Below are 13,827 nucleotides of genomic sequence, written 5' to 3' on the forward strand. Positions count from 1 at the left end.
CCTTGTTTTAGAAAGACCAGTCAAGGCAAGTGAAAATAATGTTATTGACTTGAGGAAGTGGGAAGATTATGAGTAAGAGAATTTGCACACCAGTGCCATCTAGTGGGAAACAGCTTTTTAAAACTGAAATGGCTATAAAATAAGGATAATAATTCTTAATCTTGACATTTTAAAGCGTATATTATTTCCTTAAAGAAAAGCACCGGAAAATTATAGGAAAGACATTTATTCTTATCACTCTAAAATATGAAATATCACATTTGAGGAAAGTAAGAAGCATATATTTACATTACTTATAATATAAGCATACTTATAATATAAGCATATAAAATATGTGTATTTACATGTTTTAAATAAATTTATTGAACTGTGATCCTAAATTCACTTATTTGAATGGGTCTGTTAGGCCTGTTTTAGTATATCCATCACATTTTCCTGTTTGTTTGTTTTTTTTCCCATACAGGATTGTTTTTCCTTCTTCAAATTGTGGAACCAATTACAAGACTGAGCACCAGCTGAGCAGTGAAGGAAAATTTTTTCTCTTGCCCAATATATAAGAAATGGACTTGCCTGTCGACCTGTCATCATGTGGGGAACGGGAGTTGTAGATATAGATGAAAAGAGATGAGGGGGGATAGGTTTTCTTCTTTTTCTTTCTCAGTGCCAGGGATTGAACATAGGGCTCTGTTTGCTCTAGGTGCAAACAGGGAGAGGTGTATCTCCAATTTACACTATTTGTTTTGAGACAGTCTCGAGTTGGTAGCCCAGCCTGGCCTTACACTCACTTTGAAGTCTGAGCATCATGAGTAGGTAGCCCAGCCTGGCCTTACACTCACTTTGAAGTCTGAGCATCATGAGTAGGATATGATAAACAGGCCTAGGACCACAAGGACCAGTGGAGGGATAAGCTTATAAATGGGAAGAATATCTATGTCTTTTCTGGGAGTTAGTGGGGTATTTTTCCCTTATTATGGCTTATTTCAGGCATCTCCATGTCAGTTGCCAACTGCCACAGCGCTGAAGTGTTTCATTGAGCATAAAGGTGGGTTTTTGATGAAGTTAAAAACATGTGTTATTCCTTCATCTATCTTAGAGCTCCCTGAAGAGGGATTTCTAGTCTTATCTTGTCCTCAAAGACAGGGTTAAAGTGAGGTAGAGATTCAGGTAGTCCATCCAGGAGGACTCAGGTTATGTGTCCTCACACTCAATTTAAAGTACTTCACCTATCAGTGACGACATACTAACAGACTTATCTTTTGCAGGCAGGAACAATTCATTTAAACATACTTCTTTAGAGCTTCCAATCCCCCGCTTTCAGCTTTGCTGATACGGGGCTGGTGTAAGGCCGAGCAGCATGGCAGGAGGAGTGGATGGTAGCGGCTTCTCACCTCTCGAAAGTAGGGAAAAGGGACCTGTGTACCAGGTACAAACTTGAAAGGCCTGTCTTTCACGACCTACTCCCCCAAGCCAGGCTCTGCTCCCTAGAGTTTCTGTCTCCCCAGATACTGCCGAGCATTCGGTACCTGAATCAGCAGGATGCCATTTCATACCCATGTCACAGCATGGCTCATGCTCATCTCATAATGCAAAAGAGTTTCCAAAGACAGGAACTCCAACGTCCATGTCTAAGAGTCCCTTAGACATTGTAACATTGTCTGTTGTAGCATCATCCACATTCAAAGCTGGCTATGCAAGGATGTCCCTGTAATTCTTGCACCTGGGAGGTGGGGCAGGCAGACTGCAAGGTTAGGGCCAGCAAGGGATATACAGTGAGACTTTGGCTCAAAAGGACATGACACTTACTTAAAATTCAAGGAAAACTGAACTCTTAGCTGTGAATACCTATAAAATGAAATGAAATGGAATGTTAATACTTCCAGTATATAGTGACACAGAAAAAACAGTTGCATTGTAGAAGGGAGAAGTGGGGCATAGAAAGGGAAAACGGAGTTCAAACAAGACCCAAAGCAACAGGACAGATGCTAAATCCTGTGTAAGATGACTCCCAGAGGCTTAGCCAGCTCTGTTATTTGTAACCTTCACGGCCTCCCTAGGGCCGACACTTTTCGTGACATTCAGCTTTTCTTAGCAAATGCATGGTTCTCTTAGCACGTCTGTCCTGGCATTCCCCTTATGTTTCAGCCTGTCCCTCACAGCTTCACTCAGAGCCATCTCAGGGTTCCCACAAGCCGTGCTGAACTTTCATGTTGACTGTTTTCTCGGGTCTTCGTCTGAAGCCTGGATCAAAAGCCTCCAAGATCTCTCAACTTTAACATTTTGCATGCTGGAGAAACACATACCGCGTGGCTGATGGTCTGCCCTCAGAAGCAGTGGTGGTTGGCCTTACACCGCAGCTGAAGTGGCCCCTCCGTGCCTAGGCAGATGAGCAAGGAGAAAAGAACCCTGTGGTAATTACTTCCATATGACTAAGTGTAAGCATGCTCCCTGAGGGCACTCCCCACCTCGATCCACCCCACCCCAGGAAATGACAGAGTGAGATCTGCTCTTAAAACAGCGGTTCTTGACATGTGGGTTGCGACCCTTTGGGGTCAAATGACTCTTTCATAGGAGCCATTGGAAAACACAGATATTTGTATTACAATTCATAATGGTAGCATGATTACAGTTATGAAGTATCAACGACCATAACTTTTATGGTTGGGGTCAACGCAACCCAGAGGACTGGATTAGAGTGTCTCCGCATTAGGAAGATTGCGAACCACTGCATTTCAGCACTTTTTCCTTGTCTTGTTTTCAATATGAAGCATTTAGCCTTAAGAGAAAATGGCAGGAAGCCCTTCAGAAACAATGCCTTCCTCAGCCTCAGCTTTGCCCAGGCATTTCTCATCAAATGGCAAGGTTTTAATTGTTCTATCTCGAGTTTTGCTCCTGATTCTCACTGTAAATCTGACTCAGCAAGAATATCTGCTGTCTTGAAATTTCCTCTGCCAGATTAATTACATCATTACGTACATTTTAAAAAGGCTTTATTTATTTTATGTGTGTTGATATTTTGCCTGCTTGTATTGTGCACCAGGTGCATGCAATGCTCACGGAGGCCAGAAGAGGGCATCAGATCTGGAAACTGGAGTTACAGACAGCTGTGAATGTGCGTGGAATCTAACCTGGGTCTTTGGAAAAGCAGTCAGTGCTCTTAACTGCTGAGCCATTGTTTCAGCCCCCTAGGCCATTACTTTTAAATTCAGCCTCACTCAGCTTCTCAGGAAGTGGACAATATGTAGACAAACCATTTGTCAGAATGTAACATGAATAGCTTATATGACATTCCCCACAAAATCCCATTCTCATTCTCACCTGAAATCTTTTTAAATTAATTTTATTTTATTTAATCACTTTACAGCCTGATACCACCCCACCCCTGAAATCTTATGAACATAGTTTTTACTCTCCACATTTCTACTGACATTATGCTCTTCTGAACGCCCACAAGATTCCCCATTAAGCTCTGAACACAGAATTCTAGATTTCTGTAGCCTTCTTCTCCATATTTCTCCCACAAAGCAATTCCAAAGGCGTAGGAATCATTTCATTAGATTTAATCACAGCATGAACTCATCTTCTCTAGTTCTCCTTTTCTGTATTAGTCAGACATTTCATTGCTGTGACAAAATGCCTGACAGAAACTAATGGAGAAAAGATTAAAAAAAAAAAAAACAACTTATGTTTTCAGTTTGTGGTTCTTGGATTCCTTGAATTTTCTAGGCCTGCGGTGAGGCAGAACCGTGTGGCAGTGGGAATATGTGGCTCCTCACCTCATGTCAGAGAGGAAGAATTATCACACTTCAAAATTACATAATATCTTTGGACATGAGCTCCATGTAACTTAAACGTTTCTGGGTCCCTGGAGACCAGAAGTTCTTAGCTGTGTAACAATAACAACATGCTTGGAATCTGAAGATTAATTTTTTTCAAGACTTTAAAGTACATAGCCTATAGTCATGTGTTATAGCTGTTCTTCTTTGACATTGCTGATCCCCAGATCTTGGGAGTTTCTTTTTCTAAAATGAGAGATGAGGTGCGGAGAACGTAGCTTCACTGCACAGTCTGATTAGCCTCAAGTGTAATCCCAATCTCTGAAGAAAAGAGAGACCATGATAGATGCCAGGAGGTGATATTGTGACTTGTTTTTAAAATGCAAAGGGAAAATAATAAACTTTATCAGTTTTTCAAAATATCTCAAATTGTTAGTGCCATAAAACTTACTTGACTGATATATTAATCTTCAAACATCATATCAATAAAAATTTACACTATATGAAGGTTTTCTAGGTTTTAATCACTGATATTTATTTATGACCAGGGGACAATTTTTAGACTGTCTTACATGAATACAGTCCAGAGCCTCCATTTGCTCAGTGGGTGAGCTGTTGGCCAAGGGTAGTGACTATAAGCCCTTAGCTTGGCTTGTGGCACACCACAAGAAATGGTTGTATCAGTTTATATGCCTTTCAGTTTGAAAATAGTTACAGTAAGCCACTTTGATTCAACTAGATAGTATCTTTATAATGTGCAAAACTCACAGGTACCATTTAGAATGGTTTCACCAATCATTTGGTGACTGTGGCTATTTAAATTAAAAAGCAATTGCTTATAATTATGGATTGAAATAGTTACAAATTGAGTTGCTCAATCTAATTAGACCTATTTCGAGTGATCAGAAGCTGTCAATGATTCCTAACAATGCCCACCCAAAATATTCCTACAACAGCAAAAAGGTCCATTAGACAGCACTGCTCTGGAGAACAAAAATATTGCAGTAATCCTTGCGTCCAACCCAATGCACATACTTTTCACTATTGCATTCCGAAGAACTTGATTATTCAACAATTTTAGGAAATTATTTAATATTCTTTTTTTTTTTTTTAACGTGACAGGGTTTCTCTGTGTAGCCTTGCCTGGGCTGGCACTTGCTCTGTAGACCAGGCCGGCCTCCAGCTCATAGAGATCTGCCTGCCTCTGCCTTTCAAGTGCTGGCATTAAAGGCGTGTGTGCGTGCGTGATGCACCACCTCCAGCCATGTTTTGAAATTCCTGTTTCTCTGTTCCAGACTCATCACTCATGGCTCAGTGATGTGATTATCTGACCACAAATAGGTCTAAACATAATGTTCACTTTCTCGACTTTCTTCCTTTAATCCCATTGCCTTTCAACTCAACCCTTCCTTCTCTGTGAAAGGAACAAGTAAACTTTACAGATTTCTTTATAAACTTTATTCCCCATATTAAACTAGGTTCTCCCAGTACTTTTCCAGGAATGTCCAGATCTGCAGTACGAGATAGAGTTGGCTGACAATGGGGGCGGGGGATGGGCGAGACTGACTGGACTTGGCGCCTAAAACAGACCAATCATTTTAAAAGTCAACTACCCTACCCAATCCAGTATTGCCAAGCTTGCAACCCCTTTTCCCCTCCCTCCTTCCCTCGCTTTTTCCTTTAAAAACCCCAGGCTTCTGTCTCTCCCTGGTTTGGGGGGGGAGGGGTGGGGTGGCAACCACATCTCGAGATGGCTTGAATAAACCTCTTGTATTCCGGTCTCCGAGTTCCCTTTGTCTGTCTCCCCGGAAGTTAGGCTCCAGCTAGGCCTAACGTCTGTCACTCTCCTTTGTTTTTCTAGGACCTTTCGGTCTATTTCAACTTCTTCTCTGACTGCTACTCTTGGCAGTTAGCATCTTTCAGCCTGGCTGACCTAGAACTCATAGTGATCCTCCTGCAGGAGTGTGTCACCACATTGAGTTTGTTTTGCGATAATTTACGTTTGCTGCATTTTAACCTCTTGCCACAGCCAGGTTGCAATTCGTGAACATCTGGGAATGCAGGGTTCAGCGTTTACGCTTTTAGCGCAACGGACACGTGCTTTGGGTAAAGGCTAACCAAACAAAACAAGGCCAGGGACAGTTAGAGCTCAAGCCCATCCAGCCTCGCGAGAGTCGGGATTCCCGCGGGACCTCACAGCCAATCAGCAGCGAGGATGGAGCCCGCCGTCCGCTGGTGCTCGGCCGGGCCTGTGGGAGAAGCCCTCGGCGCGGCGGTGACACCTTGGGCCTCGCCGTCTCAGGGACCGAGGGCGGCTCGGGCTACCGCTGCTGTGACTGTGGTAGGTGCTGTTGGCTCGGAAGAGAGGAGGGCCGGGCAGCCAGCCCCGTGAGCCCTGATGGAGGGCGATGTCAGGAGACGTCCCCGGAGAGGGGCGTTCAACGGTCCCCAGCCCGGGCCCGGCTGCTGCTGTGCGCGACAGAAAAATGGACCCTGGAGGAGAGGGCCCTCTGGAGTGGGGCTCACCCGGGCGGTGAGGGCCGCCGGGGAAGCATTCCGCCGAGGTTGGCATCAGTGTGGAGAGCTGGGCGTGTGGGGCTGGATTCTTGTTTCAGCTCACGGTTTCGGTCCGAGCCGCCGCCGCCAAGGAGGACGCGCTGCAGTCACCCCTGAGGGCTTCCTCAGCCACGTTTTCTCGCCCCTCTTACACGACCACGTGGAAAATTCTGTTTTTTGTTTTTTTTTTTTTTTTTTTTTTTCCATCTGTTTTAGTACTTATCCTTAAAATAGTGTAATGACCCTCCCCCCACCTCCATCATTTGAGTTACGTGGACTTTGTAAAGTAAACCCTTTATTGGTGCCTTATTTGTTCTCACATTGCCTTTCTGTTCGTGAAGAGTTAGACATGGCCCACAGTGTAGAGCAGTATTAAAAGCTATTTCAGGGCTGAAAAGTGACAGAGGGCTTACCTAGCGTGTGTAATGCCACAGGTTTGATTCCTGGTCCTGCTAAAATACAATGCAAAAGCCAACAGTCAAAAAACCCCAAGTAAACAACAAAATGCTATTTCACCAAAATTTTTTAAATTATGTTTTTATTATTTAAAACAGTTTTGAGAAATTCAAATATATTTTAATCGTATTCTTTCCCTCCCCCAAATCCTTCCAGTTCCTTTCCCTTCCCTACCCACCCAACTTTAGGTTCTTTTTCAAAAAAACAAAATATATACAAGACATACATATATACACTATTGTATGTTTATATATGTATAATGTATATATAAACAATATAAAAACAAAATCCCCAAACCAAGAAAACAAAATAAAACACCACCCAAAAATAAAAACAAAACAAAGCAGCAGCAGCAACAAAATGCACATCAAACTGCAACCAAATAAAAGCTCACACACACACAAACAAAACTGTGGAGCCTGGTATCTATTGGTCAACTACTCCTGAGCATGAGGCCTGTTGATATCACCAGGTCTTCTTTAAGTAGTCATTTGGAGGAAAAACAGTTAAGCATATATAATGTATTCAACAAAGTGCTCAAAGGGAGTCAGACTTGGAGGATTAGAGAGTGAGTGCTGCCCATCCCTTTATTTCTCTCCTCTCCTCATAAAGTGTTACCCGAAACAGGTTAATTTCCCTCTGCCTTGTCCGTTCAGATGTAAAAATATGTGAGTAGCAGAAACCTCATGAAGCTGTTGTGAAGATTCAGTGAATTAGTGCTATGCAGACTGCTTAGAACTCAAGGCATACAAATGTTTCTTACCCTGGCTGTCTGTTAGTATTGAGATTTGCTTTAGAATAGTCATTCCTGCAGCACACAGCACACTCTTTTGCCTGTTTCTTCTTACATACTAAGTACTAACAAATGACAGTTGTGGTCATGTGGGCCTACAACCTCAGCACTCAAGGCTGAGGCAGGAGGACTGTGAGTTTGAAGCCAGCCCAGCCTGAGCTACGGACTAAGGCCACATAAAAAGGACCACGTAAAGAGACCATGTCTCAAACCAACACAAGAACAACAACTAAATAAATAAATAAATAAAATGCTGGGAGAGGATTATTTAGTTTCATGACAAATCAATTTCCTTGCTGAATTTGTTGTTTTTACTTTGTCTGGAACAGCCATGAGTGTCTGCCCTAATAATAATCTACAATTAAAGACAGTGACAGTAAAAGTTGGGGTGTGATAAACGCAGTGGTTTGAACACAGAACATAGGTGTTTTGGGCAAATGATTCTGCTTATAAGTAAAGCTTCCAAAGTTATTAGTAACTTTTGATTGGCACAAAATCAATCTGCCTTATATGGAAGGTCAGGAATAAACATTCATGTGTTAGTATTTGATGGCATTTTGTTTTTACATGATAAAAAGTCTTTATAGTTATATTTTATAAATTGCTATAAATTTGTTTTGTGGATAAATTTATCTCCTTTATGGCTTTAAACAAAGACCCACTGAATTTTGAAAATATTTGGACAACTAATAGAACAGATTCATGTAGAAATTAAATGCAGTGTTTTGAATACTGTTTGGAATTTTGTTATGTTCTCTAACATAAAGTAAATTTTTTATCCTCATTTTTATCAGATTAATCAGTGGATACTAAATTATTTGTTTTTTGAATGCTGTACACTAAAACCTGCCTTCTTTGATGTGTATTAATAATAGTTATTGGCTCCTAATAATAGTTATTGGCTTCCTAATTAGGAAGGTGCTGGTTTCGTCTTTATGTAAGGACTTTCATTGTTCAATACTGTATATTTCAAGTTTGTCAGCTTAATTAATACAAGTATTTTCTGTTTCTTAGGATTGTGTAAGTAAATATATTCTTAGGACTGTACTGCCAAAGAATTTCATAATTTTAGTAATAGTAATTTGTTACATTTAAATCTGTCTTAGTCATGAACTTTCCTGTACCCATTCTTCACAGAACTCAAAGTGTAGGGAAACACAACCCAGGCAGGCCACCATTATCATGTCAGAGGTCAATGTGCTATGTGTGTGTGTCTGTACATGTGTGCGTGCATGCCTGCGTGTGTGTGTGTGTGTGTGATGTCTGTACATGTTTGTGTGCATGGGGGGAGAGAGCGAGGGAGAGAGAGAGTGTTGTATGCATGTGTGGCTGAGCTCGTGTGTGCAGGAATATATGGATGCCAGAGGAATATGTTGGAATGTTTTCCTCGATTATTTCTCCATCTTACTCTTAGAGATGAGATCTGGGTTCCCAAAGCTCTCAAGATCTGCTTGTTTCCATTTTCACAGCAGCAGGATTAAAGGCATGCTCTGCCATGCCCAGCTTTTACATGGGAGCTAAGCACTCAATTCACTTTAGCCGCTGAGCCATGTCCCCAGCCCTCAAGGTTCAATTCATGATGATGAAATTATACTTTTAGTGTCATTTGGATGCAGGAAGTATTTATTTAGTTATCTACCTAAGTTTTTGGCAGTCACCAAAGCACCTTTGTTCAGAATCTCATTTGTATCTCTCACTATACAACAAGATCTTCCCAACATAATACCATGACTTTTATGTTACATTAATATTAATTATGTACCCTTGAGGCCTGAGCTCAGTAATGTTATGTTTTATTACTTTCAAGTAATTTTTGCTCTAATCTGATAGACTGGTTTACGGATAAGAGTGTAAAGTAAGTACAAAAATCTTTTTTATATGTGTCTTATCGGGGCCTCAGTTTTCTGTGTGATTTTAATCTCCTATGCATGTCTGCTATGATGAGCATGTAAGACACATAATGTTTACCTATCATGTTTGTTCTATTCTTTTATGTAAAGGGTCCTCCATGTTTCACATATTTTGGCATATGTATTTAAAGTAATTGTTGGAAGGCTGAGGTAAAATCAGGCTCATATCAATAGAAGTTTATGAAAACGCTACGACTAGAAATTTAAAATAAGTCTGATTAGGTGAGTGTGGTGACATATACCTTTAAAGCAGGCCGAGGTGGATCACTGCGAGGCAGAGGCCAGCTGGGTTTACATAGAGAATTCCAGGCCAGCCAGGGCTACATAGCATGATCAAAACAACAACAGCAGCCTGATGAGGGAGATGAGCAAGTATCTGTAACATTGGAAGCTGTAATGCATCTGTGTTTTTGAGTACTCAGACATGTGCATTAAATGTTTTATTTTTGCCTGATTTCATTAGCATTAACTTTCAATCAAAGTAATGGTATCCTTCACCCTCCCCATTTTTTTTTCCAGGTTTGAAATCCGATATTTTCTTTGGTCTGTGGTTTGAGGTCTCATTGCAGAACAAAAATGGGAGATGCTGAAGTAGGCAAGAAGATCTTTGTTCAGAAATGTGCTCAGTGCCACACAGTGGAAAAAGGTGGAAAGCACAAGACAGGCCCAAATCTCTGGGGCCTTTTTGGACGAAAGACAGGACAAGCACCAGGATATTCTTACACTGATGCAAACAAGAACAAAGGTAAAGGCCAGACGCCATGGAAGATGATCAGAGATTTTGTTTGAGAAAAGATGGGCTTAGTTTGATGTTCACAAATTTGCCTAACTTATTTCACTGGAGACACACTGCTGTGCTTCTGCTTATGGAAATGCTGATTTTTGCAAGGACCTGATTTAGATAACTCATCCATTTGATAGAAGAACTTGCAGTCTTTCATGGCATCAGTTTTGGCCCATGTAGACTGTTTTATATGTTTATTTTGTATATTACAGTATCTTGAAAAAGTGTGAGTTCAGTCTAAAAAGAGAATATTTTAACAGCAGGATAGCAGTAGTGGTTGTATTTGCAGTAGCGACTCTTAGCAGGATTAGAGATTATGTGGTTTGAAAATATGCTTAACGATGTGTTAGTTATGTGTTGGTAGAAGGGAGTGTGCACTCCACTGCACATGTGGAGTCAGAGACAACCTGCAGGAATAGGTTCTCTCCTGCTGCTCTGTGAGTCCTGGTGATAAAGTGCCAGACTTTGAGTCAGTTGTTTTATTGTATTCAGGATGTGCAGAAATGCTGGTGAGGAGGTAGTAAAGTACTTCTTATTTCTGTTGGGTTTTTGTAAGGGAATTGTAAAATCCTGAAATGTCCTAAGTGAGAGTATTGTTCTGTTTTCACGGTTTGTCCCTGGGACCAGGATCTGACTCTTGCTGATGAGATGGCTCTGCGCCTAGATGATGGATGGGCTCCTAGATCATTCTGGACAGGGCTGACCGTGCTGCTAGGCTCAGTTCATGCTAAGGGCTATCAGGTGGCCTTCTAGGGAAAGCATAGGGATTGAGATTCTGAAACTACCTGCTGTCATGCGACTGTGAGTCTGTTGGTCATGCGTGGGGACTGAAACCCCATTGTAAGCTCCTTATGAACCAACCTTCTGGCAGAGCGAAGAGGTCCCAATTCTTCAAGAATATTTCCTGGAAGCATCTGGGATCCCCGACCTTGCCTTGCGGGCCTCTTAGGCCCCTGTCCTGATGCATGGCCTTTATAGTCATTGTTGGTGAGCCGCTTTCCTGAGTCCTGGGAATTGGGCTAATGAATCATTGAAATCTGTGGACATTTCAGAAGTTTGGATGGCGAGCCCCTCCTCCAACTCGATGTTGTAGATTGTTTTGAAATAAAGGCCTTGGTGCAGGGGACCGTGGAGTATGTGCTGACTAACACAAACTAACAATTACTGTTAGAGCTGCGTTATGGTATTGGAATTAGATTTTTAGTTGTTGGACTTCTGGGTAAGTCAATTGTAAGTCACCTTTGTTGCTCATATTTATATGTCTCACTAGTCTGGGGGAATGAGCTTCTTTGTGTGGTACTTAGAAACTGATCCCAGGGTGTCGCACATGCTTGGAGCATGCTCTAGCGCCGAGCTGTAGCCTCATCTTGAGGAACTTCTACAGTGATGTTTCCCTCTTGTCCTTTTAATATTCTTGTTTTGACAGTACAGATGGAAGTCCTGATTTTTAGTCTAGTTATAAACCACAGTTGAATTGATATTAAAAACTGCAGAGCGGTGTGCTGACCTTCAGCCAGTTGCCTCCCTTTTTGTAAAAAAAAAAAAAAAAAAAAAAAAAAGCATTGTTAATTCATGAGGTCCCACTTGTCAGTTTTGGGCTTTATTTCTTGAGTAACTAGAATCCTGTTTAGAATATCTGCAAAAAATCTCCCGCAAGGGGTAGGCTTGCTATGCAAGTATGGTGATACTCAGGTAAAAACAGCTGCCACCTCTGCAGCAGCAGGGATTTGGGGACGTAAGAAGCCACCAGTGGTGCTGTGTGCACTGATATGTGAGACACCGAGGGAAGGGGAAGGAAAAAGAAAACAAACACATTCACTAAATTAACTAATAAATGGATAAGACCAGCGGTCTTATGATAGATTACAAAGCGGAGGTGGGAAACGTATATTGACAAGGGGACATTAGGGGCAAAACAGAGGAGGGGAAGGCAGTTACGGCTGAGTTGACTGCAAAGAAATGTAATCAAACAGTGTGAGACATTGGCAGCTTTTAGGAGGCCGAGTAAGAGTGGGCACACCCAGCCACTGTGTTGTTTGAGAAAGGAAAACAAAGAAGGGAGGTTTGGGGAGACTAGGGAGGACAGGACAGACAAGAGCGTGGTTAAGAGCTGCCTGCCTTGACAGAAGGCATTAAATAAAAGAGGAATACATGAAGGGGGCAGAGCCATGGGGGCCGGAGTGCACGAGCACCATCTCGCTGCTTGTTTTCTTGCTGGGGTCATCTTGGGTTCATTGCTTCCTAGGTGTGTGTCATATCTCTGGGCAGGCCTGCCCTTGCTTAGGCTCTTCCTTTCAGAGATGAGGTTGCAGATGTGGTCCAGCCAGTGAGCAGTATCTTACAGGAGGAGGGTCAGATGCTGGTCACACTTGTGCATACACCCACACCCAAAAGTCAGGTCCTTGTGTCCTTCTGACTGGTTTAGAAAGGGGAACACAAGAACTTTTACTGTCATCTTAAGAGTGATTTTTCGGATCCCAGATTTCCATGAGAGATCAAGATAGGTTTGCATGTGTGTGAGTGTGTGTGTGTCTGTGCAGAGGCACATACATGCCACAATTTACATGTGAAGATCAGAGGACAGCTTTACGGAGCTGGTTCTCTCTTTGTATTGTGGGCTCTGGGAGTTGAACTCAGGTTGTCAGGTCAGGCCTGCATTGTACTTTTACCCACTGAGCCATCTCTCTGCTTAGTTGTCAAAAATTCTTTACTTCAGGTAGCTTTGTCATGTTGGCCAAGTTACTTTCTTCTTTGGGCCATGCTTTTGCCCATTTTCAAAATGGAAGATCGGAATCCATGGTGCCTGGGATCTTCCCTAGAAGGGACACCGTGATTCTGGGAGAACGAGGCACTAAGTAGGCACAGCATGTCTGGGGTCATTATTCATTGACATACTTGGGTGGTCCTAAACAGCATGTGATGTTGGACTTCTATAGAGAAGCAAAGAAAAGGAACAGACCCATTTCTGGAATTTTCTTATAAGTCAGCCTATATTATTAGCTAAACAGTCTTCCCAATGAATGAGAATGTAACCTTTTTTTCACATATTTGGGTCATATCAGACAGTATACCCTAAAAATGTAACTACAAAGACTTAATACTTATTTTCAACTTCATAGGTGTTATCTGGTCAGAAGCAACTTTGATGGAGTATTTGGAGAACCCAAAGAAATACATTCCTGGCACTAAAATGATCTTTGCTGGTATCAAAAAGAGGAGTGAGAGAGAAGATCTTATTCAGTATTTGAAAGAGGCAACATCCTCATGAAATAGTATTACAGCTTCAAAAATATTACTTACCATTTCAAATATTATGTTTAATAAGAAGCATACCCGATTTTTCTCAAACAGCCTGAAGAACAGTGAAATAAAGGTTGATATTTTTGATCGTGTAAAGTCCGCTCATCAGATACCCTTACAAGCGTACACTTGCTTTGATCTATGCGCTAAGGAGGCGTTGACCAGAATGAAGGAGGGAGGGAAGCAAACAGATCTTTTGCTCGTTAGTAGTCTCTGCATGCTCAAAATGTTCTGTGAACCTGACAGCTACTGCTG

The 13,827-nt window shown here is 41.8% G+C and overlaps 1 protein-coding gene across 1 annotated transcript; it reads left to right on the plus strand.

Annotated features, from left to right (window-relative positions):
* Positions 1 to 5,993: 5,993 nt before the first annotated feature.
* On the plus strand, positions 5,994 to 13,619 carry LOC110555979 (cytochrome c, testis-specific). Its single transcript, XM_021649488.2, has 3 exons — positions 5,994 to 6,114; positions 10,008 to 10,233; positions 13,392 to 13,619. The coding sequence occupies exons 2-3, from the start codon at positions 10,065 to 10,067 to the stop codon at positions 13,538 to 13,540; spliced, it is 318 nt and encodes a 105-aa protein (XP_021505163.1). The 5' UTR covers positions 5,994 to 6,114; positions 10,008 to 10,064; the 3' UTR covers positions 13,541 to 13,619.
* Positions 13,620 to 13,827: the final 208 nt, after the last annotated feature.

This window comes from Meriones unguiculatus, chromosome 8 (assembly GCF_030254825.1).
Source record: "Meriones unguiculatus strain TT.TT164.6M chromosome 8, Bangor_MerUng_6.1, whole genome shotgun sequence".
Classification (NCBI taxonomy): Eukaryota; Metazoa; Chordata; class Mammalia; order Rodentia; family Muridae; genus Meriones; species Meriones unguiculatus.